Source organism: Phyllobates terribilis, unplaced genomic scaffold, assembly GCF_046119375.1.
Source record: "Phyllobates terribilis strain yellow unplaced genomic scaffold, ASM4611937v1 Scaffold_1__5_contigs__length_1240528914, whole genome shotgun sequence".
Lineage (NCBI taxonomy): Eukaryota > Metazoa > Chordata > Amphibia > Anura > Dendrobatidae > Phyllobates > Phyllobates terribilis.
The window spans coordinates 611,594,396-611,620,412 of NW_027362761.1; the positions used below are offsets into that span (position 1 = coordinate 611,594,396).

The 26,017-nt window shown below is 46.7% G+C and overlaps 1 protein-coding gene across 2 annotated transcripts in view; it reads right to left on the reverse strand.

The window, feature by feature from the left end:
• LOC141272546 (uncharacterized) overlaps positions 1–26,017 on the reverse strand; it is a 267,040-nt gene that overhangs the window by 176,588 nt on the left and 64,435 nt on the right. Inside the window, exon 8 of one of the 2 annotated variants that reach the window (XM_073683390.1) lies at positions 16,436–17,724. The exons of the other annotated variant lie outside the window; for it this stretch is intronic. Coding sequence (XP_073539491.1) covers positions 16,520–17,724 — 1,205 coding nt within the window. The 3' untranslated portion in view covers positions 16,436–16,519. Of the gene's footprint in view, positions 1–16,435; positions 17,725–26,017 lie in introns of those variants that run through there. 2 annotated transcript variants of the gene reach the window in all.

The window sequence follows — 26,017 nt, forward strand, 5'->3', positions numbered from 1 at the left end:
GTATGACAGTTGTACAGGTACTACCGTCTACAGCGCATGATACCAGCTCCTGTTCTTCCTCCTCCTCCTCCTCTCCCTCATTGTCCCCCAATGCACGTTGGGATGAGAAGAGGCTGGGCTGTGTGTAATCACCCACTACAGCTTCTTGATCCATCTCATCATACTCTGGCTGCAATTCCTCCTCTTTAATTCTCTGCAGAGAGCGTTGCAAAAGACAGACAAGTGGGATGCTGACGCTAATGATGGCGTCATCGCCACTCACCATCTTGGTGGGCTCCTCAAAGTTTGTCAGGATGGTACATATGTCAGACATCCAGGTCCACTCCTGAGGTCTTATGTGTGGAGTCTGACATGAATATCGACGGCCTTGTTGCAGCTGGTGCTCCACAACTGCTCTCTTCTGCTCACAAATCCTTTGCAACATGTGGAGGGTAGAGTTCCAACGTGTTGGGGCATCACACACCAGTCAGTGTGCTGGAAGCTGCAAACGCTGCTGCAACACAGCAAGGGCGGCGGAAGCTGTAGCCGACTTCCAAAAATGAGCTGACAGGTGGCGTACTTTGATGAGCAGATCTGGCAACTCGGGGTATGATTTAAGAAACCGCAGAATCACGAGGTTAAGCACATGAGCCAGGCATGGTACGTGTGTGATCTCGCCTCAGAGCCGCCACCAGGTTATGGCCATTGTCACACACGACCATGCCTGGATGTAGGTTCAGCGGTCTCAGCCACAGATCTGCCTGCTCTTTCACAGCTGTCCACAACTCACAAGCAGTGTGAGGTTTCTCACCTAAGCTTATGAGTTTCAGCACAGCCTGTTGCCGATTGGCTGAGGCAGTACTGCAGTGCTTCCAGCTTGTAACTGATGTGGTGATATCTGAGATGGAGGCTGAACATGAGGAGGAGGAGGATGATGCGCAGGAGCTGTACACTGTGGGGGCAACTCTGACTGACATAGGGCCCGCAATCCTCGGTGTGGGGAGGATGTGTTCCGTCCTAAGGTCCGACTGGGTCCCGGCTTCCACTATGTTTACCCAGTGTACCGTCAGAGAGATATACCATCCCTGGCCACAAGCACTTGTCCATGTGTCCGTTGTCAGGTGGACTCTCCCAGTAACTGCGTTATTGAGGGCACGGCAGATGTTTTGGGACACGTGCTTGTGTAGTGCGGGGATGGCACACCGGGCAAAATAGTGTCGGCTGGGGACCGAGTAACGAGGGACGGCCACCGCCATAAGGTTGTGGAAGGATTCCGTCTCCACCAGCCTAAAAGGCAGCATTTCCAACGCAAGCAGTCATGAAATGTGCAAATTTAGGACTGTGGCATGTGGGGCGTTGGCTGCGAATTTGCGCTTTCATTGAAAGGTCTGGGATATGGACAATTGAACGCTGCGGTGGGACGTGGATGTGGACGTTGATGCTGTTTCTTGAGAAACTGCCATAACAAGTGAAGACTGAGAGGAGGGGGCATCTTTGCATGCAGTATGGACAGGGGATTGCCTTGCACGCACAACAGGGGGTTCTCTTACACGCACAACAGCGGGAGAAGCAGTGGTGACACCCGCTGACACTGGTCGTGGACCCTGGGGTTCGCCCCACGAAGTCAGGTGCTTTGCTGACATGTGCCTAATCATGCTGGTGGTGGTCAGGCTGGTAGTTTTGTCACCCCTGCTGATGCTGGCCTGGCAGGTGGTACAAATGGCCTTTTTGGGGTTATCAGCAGAGTCTTTAAAAAAATTCCAGACTCTGGAAGACCTACTGGTTGTACTGGCAACGTCCCTCGTGTTGGTGTTACGGGGAACAGTTGGCCGCCTTCTGTCTGCGGCCACCACACTGCTTCTTCCTGCCTGTTGGGGTACTCTGCCTCCCTCCCCCTGTGTGCTGCTGGCCTCGCTCAGCGTGTCCTCCTGCCACGTTGATCATCCACCACCTCCTCTTCTTCCACTTCCGCACCACGGTCCTCCTCCTTACTTCGTGGCAATTGTGTCTCGTCATCGTCCACCTCTTGTGACAAATTGCCAGCGTCGCCTTCCTGTGGCGGTGGCTGTTCAAATATTTGGCCATCGCTACATGGGATCTCCTCTTCCACCACTACAAGCGGAGCAGGTGAGGGGCCCAAATATGGAAATGGACCAGTGAACAGCTCTTCAGAGTGTCCAACTGTGGGATCAGTTGCTGTCTGATGACACTCGGCATGGTGGGAGGAAGGAGCATCAGGGTGAGGAGGAGTATGCGGTCGAGACTCACGGCTACTAAGAGTTGACCGTGTGGAAGACAGACCGGAGGTGGTGGTGCCCAGGTGACTGGAAGTATTATCTGCTATCCAATTAATAACCTGTTCACACTGATCAGTTCGCAATAGTGGTGTTGTGTGCTTCCATAGTAATTCGGTCAAGAACTAGGAGCGAGAAGATGTGGCTGTTGGTTGTGGCACATTTTCACCTTTGCCACGGCCCCATCCTCTGCACGCACCATCACCAGAACGTCCAGTTCCACGTCCCTTGCCACGCACTTTGCCCATTGTAAATTAAGTAAAATAGCTTACACTCGCACTATGAATGACAAAAGTGTAATAAAAAGGAGATTAGAACCGTGGAAGAGGAAAGCCACAGTTCTAGTTCTCTGGCCTACACCAGAATCTTTTAAACAGATATATTTGTGTCTGAACAGTCAGTGAGACACTCAAACTGTTTTTTTTATGCAAAAAAGGCAAAAAGGTGGATTACACCCAGATTTGAACCGTGGAAGAGGAAAACCACAGTTCTAATTTCCTGGCGTATACCAGGCTTTTTTAAATAGATATACAGTACAGACCAAAAGTTTGAACACACTTTCTCATTTAAAGATTTTTCTGTATTTCCATGACTATGAAAATTGTACATTCACACTGAAGGCATCAAAGCTATGAATTAACACATGTGGAATTATATACTTAACAAAAAAGTGTGAACCAACTGAAAATATGTCTTATATTCTAGGTTCTTCAAAGTAGCCACCTTTTGCTTTGATGACTGCTTTGCACACTGCTAAACCACAGTTCTAGTTATCTGGCCGAAACCAGACTCTTTTAAACAGATATATTTGTGTCTGAACACTCACAGACACACTCAATTTTTTTTTTTTTGGGAGGGGGGGATGCCAAACGGTTAATAAGATGAGTATTTGTACAGTCTAACTGAGGGAAAAAAAAAAAGAGTATTTTAAAAGGATTTTTCCTGGCCCCTGAGACCTGGGGCTAAGTCTAGCAATTTGAGCAGCAGCAGCACACTGTAATGCAGTGTTTGTTGGTATAACCACTGCGTCTCCTATACAGCCTGCCTGCCTGGTATCTGGGATGGATATTAGTCCTCAGAAGGACTGTTTGATTTTTCTGGCTTTACAGCCCCTACACTACCTATTTTGCAGTGTAAATCTCTCCCTAGCTGAGCAGCACTCTCCCTACACTGTCTGATCCGGAGTAACTGTGTCCAAGATGGCGGCGCCTGGTTTTAAATACTTGAGGTGACGCTGTGCGGCCAGCGAATCACTGTAATGCCCACAACTAACATGGCTGCGGCATTACAGTGCCTGGAGGGGCGTAACTAAGTATCAACCCGATCCAACCAAGGTCGCACGGCGGCTCAGTCGACTCCGTGAACCAGGGAGGAACTGAGCAGAGGGACCAGGTGCTACTCCAGGTCAGACCCCGGTCACAGCTGTTGACCCACACCGGGGAATGCAGGAACAGGCAGGTGAGACTGGCATGTAGACAGGTGGGTACTGGCAAACACGGCTGGTATGCAGACAGGTGGATATTGACAGGCACAGCTGGTATGCAGACAGGTGGGCACTGGCAGGCACGGCTGGTGTGCAGACAGGTGGGCACAGGCAGGCACGGCTGACATGCAGAGAGGCGGGTACTGGCAGGTAGAAACAGAGGCAGGATAGGGACCTGTACAGACTGGGACACAGGAATGGAGCCGCAGGTGCGGTAGACGAGCAGAGCAGAGCAAAACCTGCAGATGCTGAGCAGAGCAAAAGCCGCAGATGTGCTATACAAGCTGAGCAGAGCAAAACCCGCAGATGCGGTTGACAAGCAGAGCAGAGCAAAACCCGCAGATGCGGTAGACAAGCTGAGCAGAGCAAAACCCACAGATGCGGTAGACAAACCCGCAGATGCGGTAGACAAGCTGAGCAGAGCAAAACCCGCAGATGCGGTAGACAAGCAGAGCAGAGCAAAACCCGCAGATGCGATAGACAAGCTGAGCAGAGCAAAACCCGCAGATGCGGTAGGCAAGCAGAGCAGAGCAAAACCCGCAGATGCGGTAGACAAACCCGCAGATGTGGTAGACAAGCTGAGCAGAGCAAAACCCGCAGATGCGGTAGACAAGCAGAGCAGAGCAAAACCCGCAGATGCGGTAGGCAAGCAGAGCAGAGCAAAACCCGCAGATGCGGTTGACAAGCAGAGCGGAGCAAAACCCACAGATGCGGTAGACAAGCTGAGCAGAGCAAAACCCGCAGATGCGGTAGACAAACCCGCAGATGCGGTAGACAAGCTGAGCAGAGCAAAACCCGCAGATGCGGTAGACAAGCTGAGCAGAGCAAAACCCGCAGATGCGGTAGACAAGCAGAGCAGAGCAAAACCCGCAGATGCGGTAGGCAAGCAGAGCAGAGCAAAACCCGCAGATGCGGTTGACAAGCAGAGCGGAGCAAAACCCACAGATGCGGTAGACAAGCTGAGCAGAGCAAAACCCGCAGATGCGGTAGACAAACCCGCAGATGCGGTAGACAAGCTGAGCAGAGCAAAACCCGCAGATGCGGTAGACAAGCTGAGCAGAGCAAAACCCGCAGATGCGGTAGACAAGCAGAGCAGAGCAAAACCCGCAGATGCGATAGACAAGCTGAGCAGAGCAAAACCCGCAGATGCGGTAGGCAAGCAGAGCAGAGCAAAACCCGCAGATGCGGTAGTCAAGCAGAGCAGAGCAAAACCCGCAGATGCGGTTGACAAGCAGAGCGGAGCAAAACCCACAGATGCGGTAGACAAGCTGAGCAGAGCAAAACCCGCAGATGCGGTAGACAAACCCGCAGATGCGGTAGACAAGCTGAGCAGAGCAAAACCCGCAGATGTGGTAGACAAGCAGAGCAGAGCAAAACCCGCAGATGCGATAGACAAGCAGAGCAGAGCAAAACCCGCAGATGCGATAGACAAGCTGAGCAGAGCAAAACCCGCAGATGCGGTAGAGAAGCTGAGCAGAGCAAAACCCGCAGATGCCGTAGACAAGCAGAGCAGAGCAAAACCCGCAGATGCCGAAGACAAGCAGAGCAGAGCAAAACCCGCAGATGCGGCAGACAAGCAGAGCAGAGCAAAACCCGCAGATGCGGCAGACAAGCAGAGCAGAGCAAAACCCGCAGATGCGGCAGACAAGCAGAGCAGAGCAAAACCTGCAGATGCGGTAGAACAAGCAGAGCGGAACAAGACCGAGGGTGCGGCAAACAAGCGAAGCAGAGTGGAACCGCCGGAGCGGTGAACAAGCAGAGCAGAAGGTGAAGGCAGACAGGACAGGGCGCTGTTCACATGGAACAGACTGGAAAATACAGGAAGATGGCTAAAACACAGGAGGTAGAGATGGAGGCAGGGAAAGGGGACAAGCAGAACCAGATACACACAAGGTACTTACAATGAAGTAGCGAGTGGACACAAAACTCACAAACAGAAGTACAGAGACAACGAGTTGGAGTTAGGTGCAAGTTCAGACACTGCAGGCAAAGGGAAGGTATGGACATAGAGAGAAACAAGTAACGGGCTAGGACACTGTTCAGACAGGAACTGAACCGGGAATAAGATACAGGAACGAGCCTGGGAACTCAGCCCCCAGGGTGGCGGAAACAGACTAGAAGTCAGAGATACATGTAGCGGGCCTGGGTACTCGGCCCCCCAGGGTGGCGGAAACAGACTAGAAGTCACAGGTACAGGAAAAGGCCCTGGGTACTCAGCCCCCAGGGTGGCTGACACACTAGAGTCAGGACAGGACCTGGCACCTCAGTTGAAAAAGACAAACTGAGTGAAAGTGTTGCTCAGGCACCTCCTACTGGGTGGAGGGGGTTTAAGTATCCAGTGACTCACAGCAATAGGCTGGGGCCGCATTAGGACTGTGCACACGGTAGCTATAAGAAACAAGGATAAAGCCGCACCGACGCCCTAAGCAATCAGACAAGAGACATGGACACAGCAAGAACTGAAACAAAGAGTGCAGCATGGACTGACAGGTAAGATTGCGGTCTTGCATGGTGGGAGGTGGTGCACTATGCAAGCACGCCGCCAGGAATGTTACAAAAAGTTAGAAGCAAGGCGCTGCTCTCCCCACAGCCCCTCATCGAACACATCCCCCGCTCATCATACACAAGTAGTATGCTAGCCAAACTGTTAAAAACACTGTAGTTGCACCGGAATAATTTTCCTGCACTTGTTTGCTGAATGTTACCGATTTTAAGAAAAAGTGCACGTGTTTCCAATCACGAATGTGCAATATTCGTGTCAAATTTAACATTTGAGATCGGATTTCAAACATATTCGCTCATCACTATTTAAGGGGACTTCTTGCTAAGAGATTAGCTTCACACAGGCATCTTCTAACTGTCACAGTACTCACAAGTAACTGGAGACAGTCTTTGATCATCCTGGAGCTAATCATTGGCTGAGCCTTTGCCATTCTGGCTATTCTTTGATCCATTTGAATGGTAGTCTTCCATTTTCTTTCACGTCTCTCTGGTTTTGCTTTCCATTTTAGTGCATTGGAGATTATTTTAGCTGAACAGCCTATCTGTCACACAGGGGATGACAGATTCCCTTTAAGAACACGCATTAGAGAACATTTATATGACATAGAATATCCGTCCATCCACAATACATCCAATGTTTCTAAATATTTTATTAATATTCATCATAGGCAGACCAATGGTTTTTCAGTTTTGGCATCGAACATATACCAAAAAATGCTCGTGGCGGTAACAGAGAAAAATTGCTTCGAAATAGAGAGGCATTTTGGATATTTACCATAAATACCAGAGTCCCTCTGGGTATTAATTTAAGAAAGGAATTAATGTTATACTATTAACTTGATTTGGTACATCTTTGCTTTGTTTATTTTAACCAAGGGCTGTTTTTAACCCCTTAATGCCCAATGATAGACACTGCACGTCATGAGCGGGTGTAAGCTCCCGCTCCTTGCCGTGCAGTGTCGGTCATGGCTTTAAACTGTCACTGAACGCTGTGACAGTTCAGTGCCGACAGCTGTCTGTGAAATAGTGAAAAAAATGAAAATCCCATAGCGAGACTAAGTGAAAAAAAAAAAAAGTTAAAAAAATTGTAAAAATCGAAAAAAAAAAAAGTTAAAAAATAATAAAATATATTACATTAATAAATACAGATTTTTATGTAAAAAAAAATGAAGATAAACAAAAAAAGTACACATATTTGGTATCGCCGCGTCCAGAACGACCCAATCTATATACTTGTCACACTAGTTAACCCCTTCAGTGAACAGCATAAAAAAAACACATATGGGAAACTGCTTTTTGAACATATCGCATGGAAAAAAGTGGAATAAAATGCAATCAAAAAGACGAATGTAAATAAAAATCGTACCGCTGAAAAACGTCATTAACCGCAAAAATCAAGCCGCCATACAACTCCATCAGCCAAAAAAATTATAGCTCTCAGCATACAGCAATGCAAAGAAAATTATTTTTTCTATAAAAGTTTTTATTAGGTAAAAGCACCAAAACATAAAAAAATTACATAAATGTAGTATTGTTGTAATCGTACTGACCCGAAGAATAAAGCTGCCTTATCAATTTTACCACACAAGTAACAACAAAATAAAACAAAGAAAAAAAAAATCCTAAATTGCTGGTTTTTGTTCATTCTGCCTCCCAAAAATCAGAATAAAAAGCAATCAAAAAAATGTAATTAAACCGAAAATGGTACCAATAAAAACGTCAACTCGTCCCACAAAAAAACAAGCCATGACTGTCGGACGAAATATGGAAAAATTATAGCTCTATAAATATGGCGATGCAAACATTAGTTTTTGCAAAAAAAAGCGTCTTTTAGTGTGTGGGAGCTGCCAATCATAAAAACCCAATATGAATCTGGTATCGCTGTAATCGCACTGACCGAAAGAATAAAGTCGTCTAATCACTTATACCGCACGAGGAACGGCGTAAAAAAAGAAAGAAAACCAATTCTTCACCTGCTGCTGATTTGTTCATTCTGCCTCCCAAAGATCACAGTAAGGCACAGCGCACATTTATCCTGCACTGAGCGCTTACACCGGGTTTTCCGTGTAAATCTCAGAAATACGTGATTCAGACGGAACCCCTGAAGGAAGATTCTGTATAATGAAGCAGATGGAGGCACTTTGGACGCCGCCTGGACTATGATTCGACGGTGTCCATCTTTTTAAGCATAGTTAAAAGCGCGGTCGGCCACAGTTTTGTGCACCTCTGAAAAGAAGGACACCGCTGAACAGAGGCCATATGGATTCCAGAGTAACTCTGCTTCTTCATCTCATAGTGAATAGATCCCTCAGAAGTTTCATCTGAATCACGTCATTCGGAGATGTAGATGGAAACCCCAATGTGAGTGCTCAGCATAGAGCACCAGATAAATGTGATCCCAAATGTTATGTAAAATGTTCCCAATAAATGCTTCACATAAAAGCCACTACTCAGGACTCACATACATATAGGGTATCGGCGTGCTCAGGAGAAATTGCCAACAAATTTTGGGGTTCACGGTCTCCTGTTGCCCTTGTGAAAATAAAAAAATTGGGGCTAAAAAAAATTTTCTGAGTTTTTTATTTTCACGGCTCTATGTTATAAACTTCTTTGAAGCACCTGGAGGTTCAAAGTGTTCCCCACGCATCTAGATAAGTTCATTGAGGGGTGTAGTTTCCAATAAGGGGTCACTTGTGGGGAGTTTCCACTGTTTAGGCACATCAGGGGCTCTCTAAATGCGACATGGTGTCCGCTAATTATTCCAGCAAATTTTGAATTCAAAAAGTCCGTCCCTTCCGAGCCCTGCCGTGCGCCCAAACAGTATTTTTCCGGCACATATTGGGTATCAGCATGCTCAGGAGAAATTGCACAATGCATTTTGGGGTCCATTTGTATCTGTTATCCTTGTGAAAATAAGAAAAATTGGATCTAAATTTAATTTTTTATGAAAAAAAGTTAAATGTTATTTTTTTTTCCACATTGCGTCAGTTCCTGTGAAGCACGTGAAGGGTTAATAAACTTCTTGAATGTGGTTTTGAGCACCTTGAGGGGTGCAGTTTTTGGAATGGTGTCACTTTTGGGTATTTTCTGTCATATATACCCCTCAAGGTCACTTCAAATGTGATGTGGTCCCTAAAAAAATGGTTTTGTAAATTTTGTTGGAAAAATGAGAAATCGCTGGTCAACGTTTAACCCTTATAACTTCCTAACAATTTTGTGGGAAATGTTATTTATTAACTATTTTGTGTGAAATATCTCTCTGATTTCAGGGCATAACAATTTAAAGTTTGAAAATTGCAAAATTTTCAAAATTTTCACCAAATTTCTGTTTTTTTTTCACAAATAAACGCAAGTGATATCGAAGAAATGTTATCACTATCATGAAGTATAATATAGCACAAAAAAACAATCTCAGAATTAGCGGGATCCGTTGAAGCTTTCCAGAGTTATTACCTCATAAAGTGACAGTGGTCAGAATGAAAAAAATTGGCCCGGTCATTAACCTACAAAGTGTCTCGGTCCTTAACCGCTTCCCGACCGCCCACTGTACAGTGCTGTGCAGCGCCGACGTTTAAAAACAGTCGGTGGTCCCACAGTGCTCAGGACCCCCAGGGTCCTGCAAGCGCTGCGAGTGCGGTGCAGAGCGACAGCTCTGATAGGGGACATCATCGGGACCTGATTGGATCAGGTCCCAATGAGGTTAACCCTTTGCTATCTTCTAAATGCCGCAATCTATAGCGATCGCGGCATTTAGAAGATAGTGAGAGGAGAGGAAGTCGTCCACTTACCTCTCCGACGGCCCCCTGATGTCTAACAGGACCTGCCATTGTCATGGCAGCCGGAGGTCACGTGACCGCCTCCGGGTCTGCCATGCACGGTGTCCTGCTAGACTTCAGCCTGCAGCTAAAGTCTAGCAGGAGATCTGACAGTGTAAAACTCTCAGCAGAGCTCTAATGCAATGCAATACATGTCTATTGCATTGCATGAGAACAGTGATTAGAAAAATAAAAATTAATGTCCCATACAGGGACTAGGTAAAAATGTAAAAAAAAAGTCTAAAAAATGTTTTCAAAGAAAATGACGGCACTTCCACTACAAAAAAATAGGTGTGAACAGGTGCTTACTAAGAGCAGCTACCTCCATATATAATGAACAAATAAAGTAGCACACTGTAACACTGAGTATATAGATATGAAATATGAATAGCATAACTGCTGTAGAAAATAGAAATAAATGAAACATTTTTTGGAATTTTTTTTTAGCGCAAATGTTTTCAAACTGTTAAAAAAAAAACACAAAATAAAGTAAATAAAATATTAAACCAATAAATCCGTATTTTTATGCAAAAACAAAAAAGTACACATATTTGGTATCGCCGCGTCCAAAACAACCCGATCTACAAAACTGTCACACTAATTAACTCCTTCTGTGCACACTGTAAAAAAAAAAAAAAAAGGAGCAAAAATCTATGCTTTTTCATCATATCGCCAAACAAAAAGAGGAATAAAATGCGATCAAAAAGCAAAATAGAAATAAAAATGGTACCGCTGAAAACGTCATCTTGTTCCGCAAAAAAAAATCCGCCATACAGCTCCATCAGCCAAAAAATAAAAAAGTTATAGCTCTCAGAATAAAGCGATGTAAAAAAAATATTTTTTCTATAAAATAGTTTTGTGTAAAAGCGCCAAAACATAAAAAAAAAAAAAATACGGTAAGTGTAGTATCGCTGTAAACGTCCTGACCCGAAGAATAACGCTGCCTGATCACTTTTACCACACGCAGAACGGCATAAAAAAACCCCTCAAAAAACAATTCCTGAATTGTTGGTTTTTGTTCATTTTACCTCCCAAAAAACGGAATAGAAAGCGATCAAAAAATGTCATGTACCCAAAAATGGTACCAATAAAAATGGCAACTCGTCCCGCAAAAAACAAGCCGTCACATGATTGTCGGCCGAAATATGGAAAAATTATAGCTCTCAAAATATGGCGATGCAAAAACTAGATTTTACAAAAAAAAGCGTCTTTTAGTGTGTGACAGCTGTCAGTCATAGCGCTCCGTCCCTCCCAGATCTCGCCGTATGGCTGCGCGGTACGATACAGCCACATATGGGGTATTGCCACGTTTAGAAGAAATTGCGCGACACATTTCGGCACCATTTTTACCCAATTCCCTGTGTGAAAATGTAAAATCTGAGGGTAAAACATTTTCTTGTGGTAAACATATAATTATGTTTTCTTCACTGCCCAATGGTACAAATTTAAAAATTAAAAAATACTCACTACTTCCCTAGTTGAATTCCTTGAGAGGTGTAGTTTACAAAATGGGGTCACTTTTGGGGGTTTCTGCTGTTTCGGCACGTCAGCGACTCTTCAAATGTGACATGGCGTCTGCAACCTATCCCAGCCAACATAGCGCTCCTTTTTCTTCTGAACCCTGCCGTACACCAAAGCAGTGGTTTTCCCCCACATATAGGGTATCGACGTACTCAGGAGAAATTGCACAACAAATTTCATGGTGCAATTTCTCCTGTTACCCTTATGATAATGCAAAATTAGGGGATGAAAAACATTTTTTGTGGGAAAAATGTGAGCATTTTATTTTTACGGCTCAATATTATAAACTTCTGTGAAGCACCTGGGGGTGCAAGGTGCTCACCACACATCTAGATAAGTTCCCTAAGGGGTCTAGTTTCACAAATGGTGTCACTTGTGGGGGGTTTCCACTGTTTAGGCACATCAGGGGCTCCCCAAATGCGACATGGCGTCCGCTAATTATTCAAACAAATTTTACATTCAAAAAGTCAAATGGCGCTCCTTCCCTTCTGAACCCTGCCGTGCGCCCAAACAGTGGTTTTCCCCCACATATAGGGTATCGGCGTACTCAGGAGAAATTGCACAACAAATTTCATGGTGTAATTTCTCCTGTTACCCTTATGATAATGCAAAATTAGGGGATGAAAAACGTTTTTGTGGGAAAAATGTGAAAATTTTATTTTTACAGCTCAATATTATAAACTTCCTTGAAGCACTTGGGGGTGCAAGGTGCTCACCACACATCTAGATAAGTTCCCTAAGGGATCTAGTTTCCAAAATTGTGTCACTTGTGGGTGGTTTCCACTGTTTAGGCACATCAGGGCCTCCCCTAATGCAACATGGCATCCGCTAATTATTCAAACAAATTTTACATTCAAAAAGTCTAATGGCGCTCCTTCCCTTCCGAACCCTGCAGTGCGCCCAAACAGTGGTTTTCCCCCACATATGGGGTATCAGCGTGCTCAGGAGGAATTGCACTACAAACCGTGTAGTCCATTTTTTCCTGTAACCCTTGTGAAAATAAAAAAATTGGGTCTAAAGTAACATTTTTGTGAAAAAAAGTTAAATGTTCATTGTTTTCTTCCACATTCCAAAAATTCCCGTGACGCAGCTGAAGGGTTAATAAACTTCTTGAATGTGGTTTTGAGCACATTCAGGGGTGCAGTTTTTAGAATGGTGTCACTTTTGGGTATTTTCTGTCATAAAGGCCCCTCAAAGTCACTTCAAATGTGATGTGGTCCCTAAAAAAATGTTTTTGTAAATTTTGTTGGAAAAATGAGAAATCGCTGGTCAACTTTTAACCCTTAGAACTTCCTAACAAAAAAAATTGTTGGTTCCAAGATTGTTCTGATGTAAAGTAGACATGTGGGAAATGTTATATATTAACTATTTTGTGTGACATATCTCTCTGATTTAAGGGCATGAAAATTCCAAGTTTGAAAATTGCTAAATTTTCGCCAAATTTCCGATTTTTTTCACAAATAAACGCAAGTGATATTGAAGAAATTTTACCACAATCATGAAGTACAATATGTCACGAAAAAACAGTCTCAGAATCAGGGGGATCCGGTGAAGCGTTTCAGAGCTATTACCTCATAAAGTGACAGTGGTCAGAATTGAAAAAATTGGCCTGGTCACGAAGTGGTTAAAGGTTTAAAATAATTCAGTATAATGTCGCTTTTATCCATGTACATTTGCCTTTTCATATATCTGTCTCTACATTGGAGTTGCTGCAGCTAACATTCATGTTACTTCTTTTAGTGTTTTTTTTTTTTTCCTTTTTCTTTCCTCGCATGTTTTCTATTTGATTGATGATTCAGGTATATAAGAAACCTCTTTCCTTCACAGTGCACACGGATATACCACGTCTAAGAACTTCTGTTCGAAACGCGTCTGGTAAACTACTAAGTTACCCCCTCGATCCCGCCTTATGTAGTCTGCATTGTCGGAATGACTTATGTATGTACTGACATGGACTGGTCTTAACCTTTGGATAATTTTGCATTTTACTTACCTCTGATGTCCGGTGAGCTGGATCACTTCCTGTTTCAACATTTCTACTGAGCGCTGATTCCAGCCCCTGGAGTCATCAGAAGCTATGGAGGGTGAGCTGTTTTTTTTCCCTGCATTGAGATCTGATATTACCCTACCTTTCCTACCGTCCTTATATAGGCTCCACACCTATCGCCGAACAGGAAACCTAAGCCCTGTATATCGCTACAGCTAGGCCCTGAATAGGGAGGGGGAGGGGTGAGCACTGGTCAGGCCCCACTAAAAATTAAAGACAAAAAGGTAGACAAAGGGGATAAACTTAACTTGAGCATACTCCAGAGGAGTAGCGCCAACAGCCCTCCAAGAGCACCAGAGAAGAAGCTAGTCGCCTGCAGCAAAGTTCTTAGAAATATCACCGGGGACTCCCTGAAGCAGACTGAGAGTTTATCAACTCCTAGACCAGGGTGTGGCAATCAGAGCAGGAGGGAGGTTGCCGCTGGGTCCAAAAGTCAGAAGGCTTAAAAAGGTGTCTGCAACGCCAAACGCAGAGACCTTCTACAGCCAGATCCATAGCGACTGTCTGTTTCACCTGAACGACCCGTGACACTATCATTGTCTGCACGGCTTTAAAAGTTTTACAGTCTCCAGTCAACTTTTTAATTAAAGTATGCTGTTTTTCTGAACAATGTGTCAAACTATCCATATTTCTCAGGCTTTCAAGGACAAATGCATGTACAACATGTGCTGGCTTCACCCTTAAATAAGGGCCACCTGATTCACACCTGTTTCTTCACAGAAGGATTGACCGCACTAATTGAACTCCACACTGCTATTATTTTGAAAACACCCCTTACAATTAATTATTCAAATACACAGACTCAAAAACTTGCAGATCATGAACGTATACCAAAAACAGTGATTAATCTGGTTAGTCATATTGGACTGGTAGTATTTTGAACACTACTGTATATTGGTCTGAGTAATCCTATACGTATGTCCAACTGACTGATTTGGACTTTCTGATTTATGACCTGTGTTCGTCATCATTTGGAGGCTCTTTGCCCTGTCTTTAACTATTTTATGCATTGATTCAAATAAAAAAAAATATTATTTTTTTAAATAATTTAGCTTGTATCTCTTTGTATCCTGTGACATATTTGATTTTCTGTCACGGATAATGGTTGTTGATAGATATCGATCACAGCATTTAGAGGGTTAAACGGCTGGGAGCGGTGCATGTACCACTCCTGCTAGTGAGTGCCGGGTCTCAGTTGTCATATCAGCTTAACCAGGGCCGTGGAGTTGGGAGTCTGTGTCAATTTTGGTGGAGTTGGAATCGGTATAAAATGGACCGACTCCAACTCCCAAAATCTAAAATAAATTGGGTACAGTAGTTCTATGCAGTTTGTGGGGAATATTTTTTTCATAAGAATTTGGGAAAGTTATGAAATGTCCTATAAATGTCCGTCCTATTCCTGATCTAAGGGTCTAGACTTTTAGCCGAGATGAATCTGCGCTACAGTAAATTTATCACTTAAACATGAGCCATGTATGATATAGTCGGAGTCGTGGAGTCGGTGTCATGGAAATTGAGGAGTTGAAGGTTTGGCTTACTGACTCCACAGCCCTGAGCTTCACACCCTGTGGCAAATGCGCGTGTACAGCCCTTGTGGCGGAAAAATCGCCTGCATGTATTCATAAATCTAAGGTCTGTAAGTACTTACCAAACTGGACGTATAGCGGCGTCCAAGGTTATGAAGAGGTTAATGAGTCAGAATCTTTTTATTAACTCGAAATGTGCGCCTTTTTTTTTTTATGCTCTAAATCCACCAAACATGATATCTTGTATTGATTTTGGGGTCTTGGCATCCGAGATGCTCACGGTAGCTCTCACCGCCTTAATCAACCTGTATCTTTTATAGGAGAGCACGGCCTACCAGTATCGCCATCAGAGGATGAAGAGGAAGAAGAATCCGATCCACATTCACCTTCCAACTTTATAGATTCATCTGAATCCATTGATAATTTATGGACATTTTCCTTCCTTTTCTATCACTTTCCTTATTAATAAGGGTCTTCAGGGAATCCTTAACTTCTGCCCTGATCACGGATCTCCAATCCATGGGGAAGTTGGGAGGATTCTTCACATAGGATTTTCTGATAACAATCTGTACAGTCTTTTCTTCCACCCAACTTATCCCTACAAAGGGCACACTCCTTATCCTTAAGTTTTGTGCTACATTTCTTATGCCTTTCCTAGTAATTAAAGACAAGAAAAAGGGACCTAATTATCGTGGTGAACTTTCACAAAGATGAATCACCATCCTGACATTTAATAAGGGTGCCGAATTCGGAGGCTGGATCAAATCACACAGTTATTCGGGATCAGCCACAGCAGCTCCTCCCCGTGTGCAGGCCTCCTCTTGACCCCCTGGAAGTGCAATCCCGCACTTCCGGGTCAGAAGTTTCCAGCGCTCTCGTCATCAGGAAGTGTCAATCCCATCGCATGTGCAGACCCGGGACAACGTGGCAGCTGACAGACATCCATACAGTCTCCATCGCTCGCATCCACACGAGCCCCCACTGGACCAGCAAAGGTGCTTCCAGGACCCGACACCTGCGCTACAGACAAGGATCTGTTCTTCCAGGCAGCCAAGCAAGGCCTGGGTAAGTTACTTCCTTGACTTTCCGCTCCTGATTCTTCAGCTTCAGGTTCGTTCAAGGACAGGAAACCAACTGATGCGGGGGAGAGGTGCTGCCCTTTTATTCAGTAGGTTTTCTGTTCTTGTGGGGTGTATCGCCTCTCTCATGTGGCGCTGGTCATGTGAGGCAGGAACATTTTAGAAATTGTTCGTGTTAAGTGAGATTTTAATTACAATCTTACTTTTCAATGGGGGTGTACTAATTTATGCTGAACACTGTTTATTAAAATGTATAAAACACAGTGAACATAATTACAGATTCTTTCCCGTATGACTTCTCTCATGTCTAACAAGATATGTTTTATTTACAAAAGATTTCCCACACAGTGAACATGAATACGGCTTCTCTCCTGTGTGACTTCTCTCGTGTATCACAAGACTTGATTTAGCTGTAAAGCATTTCTCACAGAATGAACATGAATACGGCTTTTCTCCTGTATGACTTCTCCTATGTTTACGGAGTCGTGATTTATATGGAAAGCACTTTCCACATTCTAAACATGAAAACGGTTTCTCACCGGTGTGAATTCTTTGATGTGTAATAAGATTTGCTTTATCTCTAAAAAAATTCCCACATTCTGAACATGAATATGGCTTCTCACCTGTATGAATTCTCTGATGTGTAATAAGACTAAGTTTACCTGTAAAGCATTTCCCACATTCTGAACAGGAATATGGCTTCTCCCCAGTGTGAATTCTCTTGTGTGTCTCAAGACTTGTTTTAGATGTAAAGCATTTCTCACATTCTGAACATGAATATGGCTTCTCCCCTGTGTGAATTCTTTGATGTGTAATAAGATTTGGTTTATCTCTAAAACATTTCCCACATTGTGGACATGAATATGGCTTCTCTCCTGTATGAATTCTCTTATGTCTAATAAAACTCCCTTTATCTGATAAGGACTTCCCACATTCTGAACAAGAATATGGCTTCTCCCCCGTGTGAATTCTCTGATGTGCAATTAGACCCCATTTATCCTTGTAGGATTTCTCACATTCCGAACATGAAAATGGCTTTTCTCCTTTGTGAATTCTCTCATGTATAACAAATCTTGATTTAGTTGTAAAGCATTTTCCACATTCTGAACATGGATACGGTTTCTCTTCTGTATGACTTTTCTCATGTTTCACAAGACTTGATTTATATGTAAAGCATTTCCCACATGCTGAACACGAGTATGTTTTTTTTCCTTTGTGCATTCTTTGTGTCAGAGCTGAGCTTTTAGTAAGTTGCTTGTCACACTGAAATCTTGTATCTTCTGTGTCACCTGGAATTGTGGTAACAATGTGAGATTGCTCAGGAGAGGGCTCCTCATGATTAGGAGGATTATAAGAAAGTGAAGTGCTGTGAAGTCCAGGAGGTGCAGGAAGGGTGATGAGGTTTTCTCCATTAGAGTGCTTCCTGATATCTTCTTTTTTACAATTTAGTGATGAACCATTATTCTTACAAGGATTTCCTATAAGGATGAAAGATAGATTAGATGTGATTTTTTTCTACAACACAAAAGGAATTTCTAAATGTATTTTCTGGATCTCACAATGAAGACCCTCGTCAGTGAAAGCATTGGTAATAAGGAAGACAACTACATGCCATCACATTAACACGACGGGTAAAGTGAACAACACACCGTATTTTGTGGATTTTAAGGCGCACTCCCCCCCCCCCTAAAGGGGGAAGGGTGTGCGTCTTATAATGCGAATTTACTTTTTACCTGGGGGAAGGCAGCGTCGGGCTGGGGTCCCAGTGGTTGGTAAAATATTTAGATTTGAGAGTCTTCAGTGGTTGATACCTTTTAATGGCTAACTGAAAAGATGGTAACAAATTGCAAGCTTTCGAGACTACTCAGGTCTCTTCATCAGGCATAGTATACCACTGTTACGGATCCGGGTGGGGGAACCTCTGTGCTAGCGGTGCAAGCAGGGACCAGATGGGCCTAACTAGATATCAACTCGGACTGACCGGGGTCGTACGGCAGCTCAATCGACTCCGTGACCAGCGAAGGACCGAGCAGAGGGACAAGGTGCCACTCTGGTCCAGACCTTGTATGAGAGCAGGTGACTACCACGGGTCAGAAGGCAGGGACTGACCGGTACAGCGGATGAGCATGGCAGGCGGGCTTGACGGGTGATCCGGGTAGACAAGCTGGTGGCACAACAGGTTGCAGGCAGGTGCTTCCAGGTAAGCGGGCAGGTAGGCACGGCAGGTAACGGGCAGGTGCTTCCAGGTAAGCGGGCTGGCAGGCATGGCAGGTATCGGGCAGGTGCTTCCAGGTAAGCGGGCTGGCAGACAAGGCAGGTAACAGGCAGGTGCTTCCAGGTAAGCAGGCGGGCAGAGCCCATAGACAGACTGGCGGACTGGACTGTAGACAGACTGTCGGGCAGAAGAGTGGTCAGGCTGGCAGACAGAACTGGTAGTCAGGCTGGCGGACAGGACTGGTAGTCAGACTAACAGTGGGACCTGAGGGCTGAAGCAGAGGTAAGTACACAGAGCTACAACCTTGCACGGGCACCTCCATATTGGAGGAGGTGCCTTTTACAGAGTAAGTCTTCTGGCCATTGGCCGGAGACTTTTTAGGACGATGTGCGCGGCCCCTTTAAGAGGGAGGAAGCGAGCGCGCGCCGCCAGGGCACAGAAAGCTGCGTGCACCAGCAGCAGCTGCAGGGAGGCCAGAAGACGCCAGAGCAGGACCGCGGCGGTAAGGGGGACGGCGTCTCTGCCAGGCAGGAGGCAGAGACACCGATGCTACATTACCCCCCCTTTACGCCCCCTCTTTTTCAGGCCAGCAAGAAATTCTTTAAGGAGAAGGGGGGCATGAATGTTCTCCCTGGGTTCCCAAGCTCTCTCCTCTGAGCCAAACCCCTTCCAATCCACCAGAAAAAAGGTTTTTGCTCTTACCCTTTTGGTGGCCAGAATGTTCTCTACCTCATAGACGTCCTCAGTGGAGACTGGAGCTGGGGAGGAATCTGGATTGTCGGAAAAAGAATTAAGCACAACTGGTTTGAGGAGAGATACGTGGAAGGAGTTGGGAATCCGTAAGGTGGCTAGGAGTTTTAACTTGTAGGTCACTGGATTGATTTGCTTGAGAACTTCAAACGGACCGATGAACCGTGGACCCAACTTATAGGAGGGTAATTTGAGACGAACATGTTTGGAGGAGAGCCAAGCCTTGTCTCCTGGCCGGAATAGAGGTGTCTTCAGCCGTCTCTTATCAGCATGTTTCTTCATCCGCTCGGAGGATTGGAGAAGTGCGGATCTAGTGTCCTCCCAAATGGTGGAAAACTTGCTGACCAGAGACTCTGCGACAGGGTTGTCCACTGAAGCGGAGACGGGGAACGGAATCCGGGGATGTTGACCGTAGACCACAAAGAACGGGGACTTGGAAGAAGATTAGCTCTCATGGTTGTTATAGAAGAACTCGGCCCATGGTAGGAGCTCTACCCAATCGGTATGGTGAGCGTTGACGAAGTGCCGGAGGTAGCTGGTAAGGATCTGGTTGATACGTTCCACTTGGCCATTGGACTGCGGATGGTAAGCAGAGGAGAAATCCAGGGTGACATCCAGTAGATACAAGTAGCTCTCCAGAAGCGCAAAGTAAACTGGACCCCGCAATCAGACACAATGTGGAGGGGTAGGCCATGGAGACGAAAGATGTGATGGATGAAGTCCTTAGCCAGCTCAGATGCAGACGGGAGACCAGGCAGAGGGATGAAGTGGGCCATTTTAGAAAAGCGCTCAGCGACTACCCAAATGACAGTACAACCGGCAGAAACAGGGAGATCAGTAATAAAGTCCATAGCAATGTGTTGCCACGGGGCAGCAGGTACAGGCAGAGGCAGGAGACGGCCGGCTGGAAGATGTCCGGGAACCTTATTGCGGGCACAGGATAAACAGGCCGTGACGAAGTCTACCACATCCTTGTGCAGGGTAGGCCACCAGTAATGCCGGGTAATGAGCAGGAGGGTCTTCTTCTGGCCAGCACGGCCAGCTAGGTTAGATGAATGACCCCAGTGAAGAACCCCTTTTGCGATCCGGAACCGCTACAAATGTCTTACCGGGAGGGAAAAGAGACAGGTCCAAGGGGGCCACATTCATCACTTTGGAGGGATCGATGATATGCGTAGGCTCCTCCTCTTGATCGGAAGACAGGAAGGATCGGGACAAGGCGTTGGCTTTAACGTTCTTGTCTGCAGGGCGGAAATGTAGGGTAAAGTTGAAGCGGGCGAAGAGCAAAGTCCACTGGGCCTGACGTGGATTGAGTCTTTGGGCATTCTGTAGATATGCTAGGGTTTTGTGGTCGGTGAGGATGACCACCGGGTGGAGAGCCCCCTCAAGCAGGTAAAGCCACTCCTCCAGTGCCAATTTGATGGCTAGCAGTTCTCGGTCCCCTATGGAGTAGTTGTGCTCGGACGAGGAGAAGAGCTTGGAGAAGAAGCCGCAGGTAACCATTCTCCCGGATGGAGATTTCTGGGTAAGCACCGCTCCGGCTTCGGAAGCATCAACCTCCAGAAAGAACTGTTTGTTGCAATCCGGACGGTGCAGCACTGGAGCAGAAGAGAAGGCTTGCTTTAAGGAGAGGAAGGCCTCCTCCGCTTCGGACGGCCATTCCTTAGGATTTGCACCCTTAAGGGTGAGTGCAGAGATGGGTGCAGTCCGGGAAGAGAAATGTGGGATGAAGAGACGGTAATAGTTGGAGAAGCCCAGGAATCGCTGAAGCGCCTTCAACCCCTCCGAACGGGGCCACTTTAAGACGGCAGAGACCTTCTCGGGGTCCATCCATAGACCTGTCTTAGAGATAATATAGCCCAGAAACGGAAGAGAGGTCTGCTCGAAGAGGCATTTCTCAAATTTTGTGTATAGGTGATTCTGCCTGAGCCTAAGCAGGACCTGACGAACATCACTCCGGTGTGTGGGTACATCCAGAGAGAAGACCAAGATGTCGTCCAGGTATACCACCATGCAAGAATATAAGAGGTCACGGAAGATGTCGTTAACTAATTCTTGGAAGACAGCTGGAGCATTACAGAGGCCGAAGGGCATCACACGGTATTCATAGAGACCGTCCCGGGTATTAAATGCAGTCTTCCACTCGTCTCCTTGGCGGATCCGGACCAAGTTATACGCCCCTCGAAGATCGAGCTTGGTGAAGATCCTCGCGACTTTAAGGCGGTCGAACAGCTCAGAGATGAGCAGCAGGGGGTATTTGTTTTTGATTGTAATCTGGTTGAGTCCTCTATAATCGATACAGGGGCGTAGTGAACCGTCTTTCTTTTTCACAAAGAAGAATCCGGCTCCCGCCGGGGAGGTAGATTTCTGGATGAATCCCCTAGCCAGATTTTCTTTGATATACTCCGACATGGCCCGGGTTTCGGCCAACGACAACAGGTAAATACGCCCACGGGGTGGAGTGGCTCCGGGTTCTAGGTTGATAGGGCAATCATATGGCCTATGAGGTGGCAGCGTCTCAGCCTCCTTCTTGTCGAAGACATCTGCATAGGACCAATAAGGTGCCGGAAGACCAGGTAGATTAGCCGGAGTAGATGGAGGTTGGACCGGGTGAACCGGAGCCAGAAAAGTCTCATGACAATCCTGCCCCCAACAGAGCACCTCACCGGATTGCCAATTCAGAACGGGTTCATGTTTCTGTAGCCAGGGTAGACCTAGCAAAAGAGGGTGAGAGAGTCCGGAAAGCACATGGAAGGAGATCCTCTCAGAGTGCAACATTCCCGCCTGAAGGGTTACGGGCTCAGTGACTAGCAAGATGGTCACCGGAAGGAGTCTTCCATCCACGGAAGCGACTGCCAATGGTTCAGCTAGAGGTTTGGTAGGAATCTGATACTTCTCTACAAAGGACTGGGAAATGAGATTCCCAGTGGCTAAGGAATCCAGATGGGCGGTTTCAAAGAAGCGGTTTACTCCACAGGACATAGCGACGGATAAAGTCAAGAATGGAGAGGATTTACTTTTGCCTAGGACGACCTCTCCGAGTGGTCCTAGACACTGGAGTTTCCCGGCTTAACCGGGCAGGGACGGATCAGGTGCTCCTTACTACCACAGTAGAAACAGCTCCCCTGGGCTTGGCGTGTTTCCTGGCGAGAGTTGAGCATCTTGGTCTGGTCGATCTGCATGGGTTCGGGCGAGCGTGACCGGGGAGTTGCTGGTTGGGAGACAGGTTTCTGGAAAAAAGGAGCAAGACGAGGCAATCTTCTCTCCCGGGTAGTCTCCTTAGCACGTTCTAGGAAACGGATGTTAATCCAGGTAGCTAGCGACACCAGGTCATCCAGGGTGGTAGGAATGTCCCGGCCGGCTAGCTCGTCCTTAATCCGACCGGAAAGACCCTCCCAGAAGGTGGTCACCAGGGCCTCGTTGTCCCAGGCAAGCTCAGAAGCGAGGGTACGGAACTGTATGGCATACTGGCCCACGGTGAGACACCCTTGGCGGAGAAGGAGCAATGAGGAGGCAGTAGAAGTCCTTCGTCCAGGCTCATCGAAGACCCTCCGGAAGGCAGTGAGGAAAGCTGGAAGATCGGACACCAGGGAATCCCCTCTCTCCCATAGAGGGTTTAGCCATGCCAATGCTTCCCCGGTGAGGTGAGACATGATGCACGCCACCTTGGCCCGGTCGGAGGGAAACTGATGTGCCAGAAGCAGCGTGCACTGGTTCAAGAAACCCCGACATAAGACGGGGTCACCCCCAAAACGAGGAGGCGCAGAAAGTCGGGGTCCTAGGCTGGATGCCGTGGTATTGGTAGGCAGCGGCGCCGCCGGAGCGGTTGACGCTCGGCTCAGGGCGGGCACCGGTGGGACTGACAGCGAGTCCAGGCGAGAGTTGACAGACCGCAGGTAGGTCAGGATGGTCTCCTGTTGGGATCTCTGCCGAGAGACCTCCTGGTACAGGTCAGCAAGCGAAGGGGCCTGGGAGCCACCAGGTTCCATGGCCCGTGCAAACTGTTACGGATCTGGGTGGTGGAACCTCTGTGCTAGCGGTGCAAGGAGGGACCAGAGGGGCGTAACTAGATATCAACTCGGACTGACCGGGGTCGTACGGCGGCTCAATCGACTCTGTGACCAGGAAAGGACTGAGCAGAGGGACCAGGTGCTACTCTAGGCCAGACCTTGTATGAGAGCAGGTGACTCCCACGGGTCAGAAGGCAGGGACTGACCGGTACAGCGGATGAGCATGGCAGGCGGGCTTGACGGGTGATCCGGGTAGACAAGCTGGTGGCACAACAGGTTGCAGGCAGGTGCTTCCAGGTAAGCGGGCTGGCAGGCACAGCAGGTATCGGGCACGTGCTTCCAGGTAAGCGGGCTGGCAGACACGGCAGGTAACATGCAGGTGCTTCCAGGTAAGCAGGCGGGCAGAGCCCATAGACAGACTGGCGGACTGGACTGTAGACAGACTGTCAGGCAGAAGAGTGGTCAGGATGGCGGACAGAACTGGTAGTCAGGCTGGCGGACAGGACTGGTAGTCAGGCTGGCGGACAGGACTGGTAGTCAGGCTGGCGGACAGGACTGGTAGTCAGGCTGGCGGACAGGACTGGTAGTCAGGCTGGCGGACAGGACTGGTAGTCAGACTTACAGCGGGACCAGAGGGCTGAAGCAGAGGTAAGTACACAGAGCTACAACCTTGCACGGGCACCTCCATATTGGAGGAGGTGCCTTTTATAGGGGAAGTCCTCCGGCCATTGGCCGGGGACTTTTTAGGACGGCGAGCGCGACCCCTTTAAGAGGGAGGGAGCACGCGCATGCCCTAAGCACATAGCGGGGAAAGCTGCGTGCACCAGCAGCAGCTGCAGGGAGGCCGGAAGACACCGGAGCAGGACCACAGCGGTAAGGGGGATGGCGTCTCTGCCGGGCAGGAGGCAGATACACCGATGCTACAACCACAAAATCCGAAGAGTCACATATTTATACACAATAAGACACACAAAAAATGCAATAGGTAAGACAAGTGATGAAAAGCAGAGTTATTGTGGAAGAGATAAACAGTTCTGGCTATAAATATTTTAGCAGTTAATAGATAAGGAGTGGGAAGGTTTTATTGTCCTGTGACTAGGTCCAGTGTTGTGATGGCCTCACAAGTCTTAGGATAACATTCCTTAGTTGATGTAGAATGTCATAAATCCATGCGACACATTCATTCCTGCTCTGAAAGTGTTACAGGTCACCATCATTTTATATTCTTTCTCTCTGAGATTTGAAGTTACCTTTTAATACCAGTAATTTCATGTCTTTTATGCTGTGATCAGGTTAACAAAAATGCTTGGCTACAGGTAGATCTATTCTGTTTTCTTTTATTGTGTGGCGATGATGATTCATCCTTGTTCTAAGTTTTTGCCCCATCTCCCCTACATACAGACCCCCAGCTGGACATTTGGTGCATATAATTAAGTACACTACATTAGATGTGATACAGGTGAACGTACCTGGGATCTTATAGTCCTGATGTGAGTTGGGGATCTTTATCTTGTCTGTGGTCGTTATACATGGACAGGTTTTACATTTTTCTGGTTGCAGACAAAGGTTCCTGTAGCTGGTGGAGATGATAGGGAGCTTCTGACAATGATGCTTCTTAGATTTGGGGGCTGCCTGAAACGCAGAAGTGGGGGGTCTGGAAATATGGATTGTAATCGGGCATCTTTTTGTAGTAAGGGTTGTAGTTTCCGTGCAGCTCTTCTTAGCGCCTCCAGATTTGGATTCTAGGTGACTACTAGAGGCTCCCGGCTGCTTTCCTGTTTGGTTTTGTAATGTAGGAGATGATTCCTTGATAATCTGGTGGCTCTTGTAATCTGGTTCTCAATTGTTCTTGGATGGTAGCCCTGATTCAAAAAGGTCTTTCTGAGGCCATCAAGGTGTTTGTCTCTATCCATCTGGTTGGAACATATCCTATTGTATCTGATGGCTTGGCTGTAAACAATAGAGTTTTTTATGTGTTTTGGATGGAAACTGTCCCATTTAAGGTATGTAGGACGGTCGACTGGCTTCCGGTACAAGGATGTTTCTATTTCATTGTTGTGTAGCTTGATGATGGTGTCCAAAAAGTTAATTTCAGTACAGGAGTAGTTGAGTGTTAGGTTGATGGTGGGATGAAATCGATTAAAGTGTTCATGGAAAGTCTTCAGCTGCTGCTCAGACCCCAGTGGTTGGTCGCAACTGCGGCGGGAGCGGGGGGAAGGTTCTCCTGAGATCTCGATCTGCGCATGCTCTGGCGGCCATTTTATCGAAGCACAGCGCTATGTACGGGATAGGGAACCTTTCCTCTGCTCACCGTTGGCTTCTGAGGACGGGTCCGCAGAATCGCCCCGCCACCATCTGAGCCCGCAGCATCGCCCCACTACCGCCGCCACAAACCTCCACTCACCGACGACTTCTGAGGACGGGGCCCACAGCATCGCCCGGCTCCTGCCTCTGCCGCCAATCTCCAGTATGTGTGATCACCGCTCTACCACCGCTGCCCCCCAGGTGAAAAGGATTATAAGGCGCACCATTTTATTTAAAAAAATATATATTTTTTCCTATTGTGCCCTGAAAAATTTGGGGTGCATCTTATAATCTGATGCGTCTTATAATCCGCAAAATACGATATATACTAGTGACATTGGCACAAGTCAGGGGTGGCAGAGATTAGACAGCAAATAGACAGTTCTGGGAACCTGTCACCAGCATTTACCCCTTAATGTACCACCAGTGCCATGTCACTCTCTCAAGCTTCCTATCTCGCCCTTAGTGTAGAAAAGAGTCCACACAATTAAC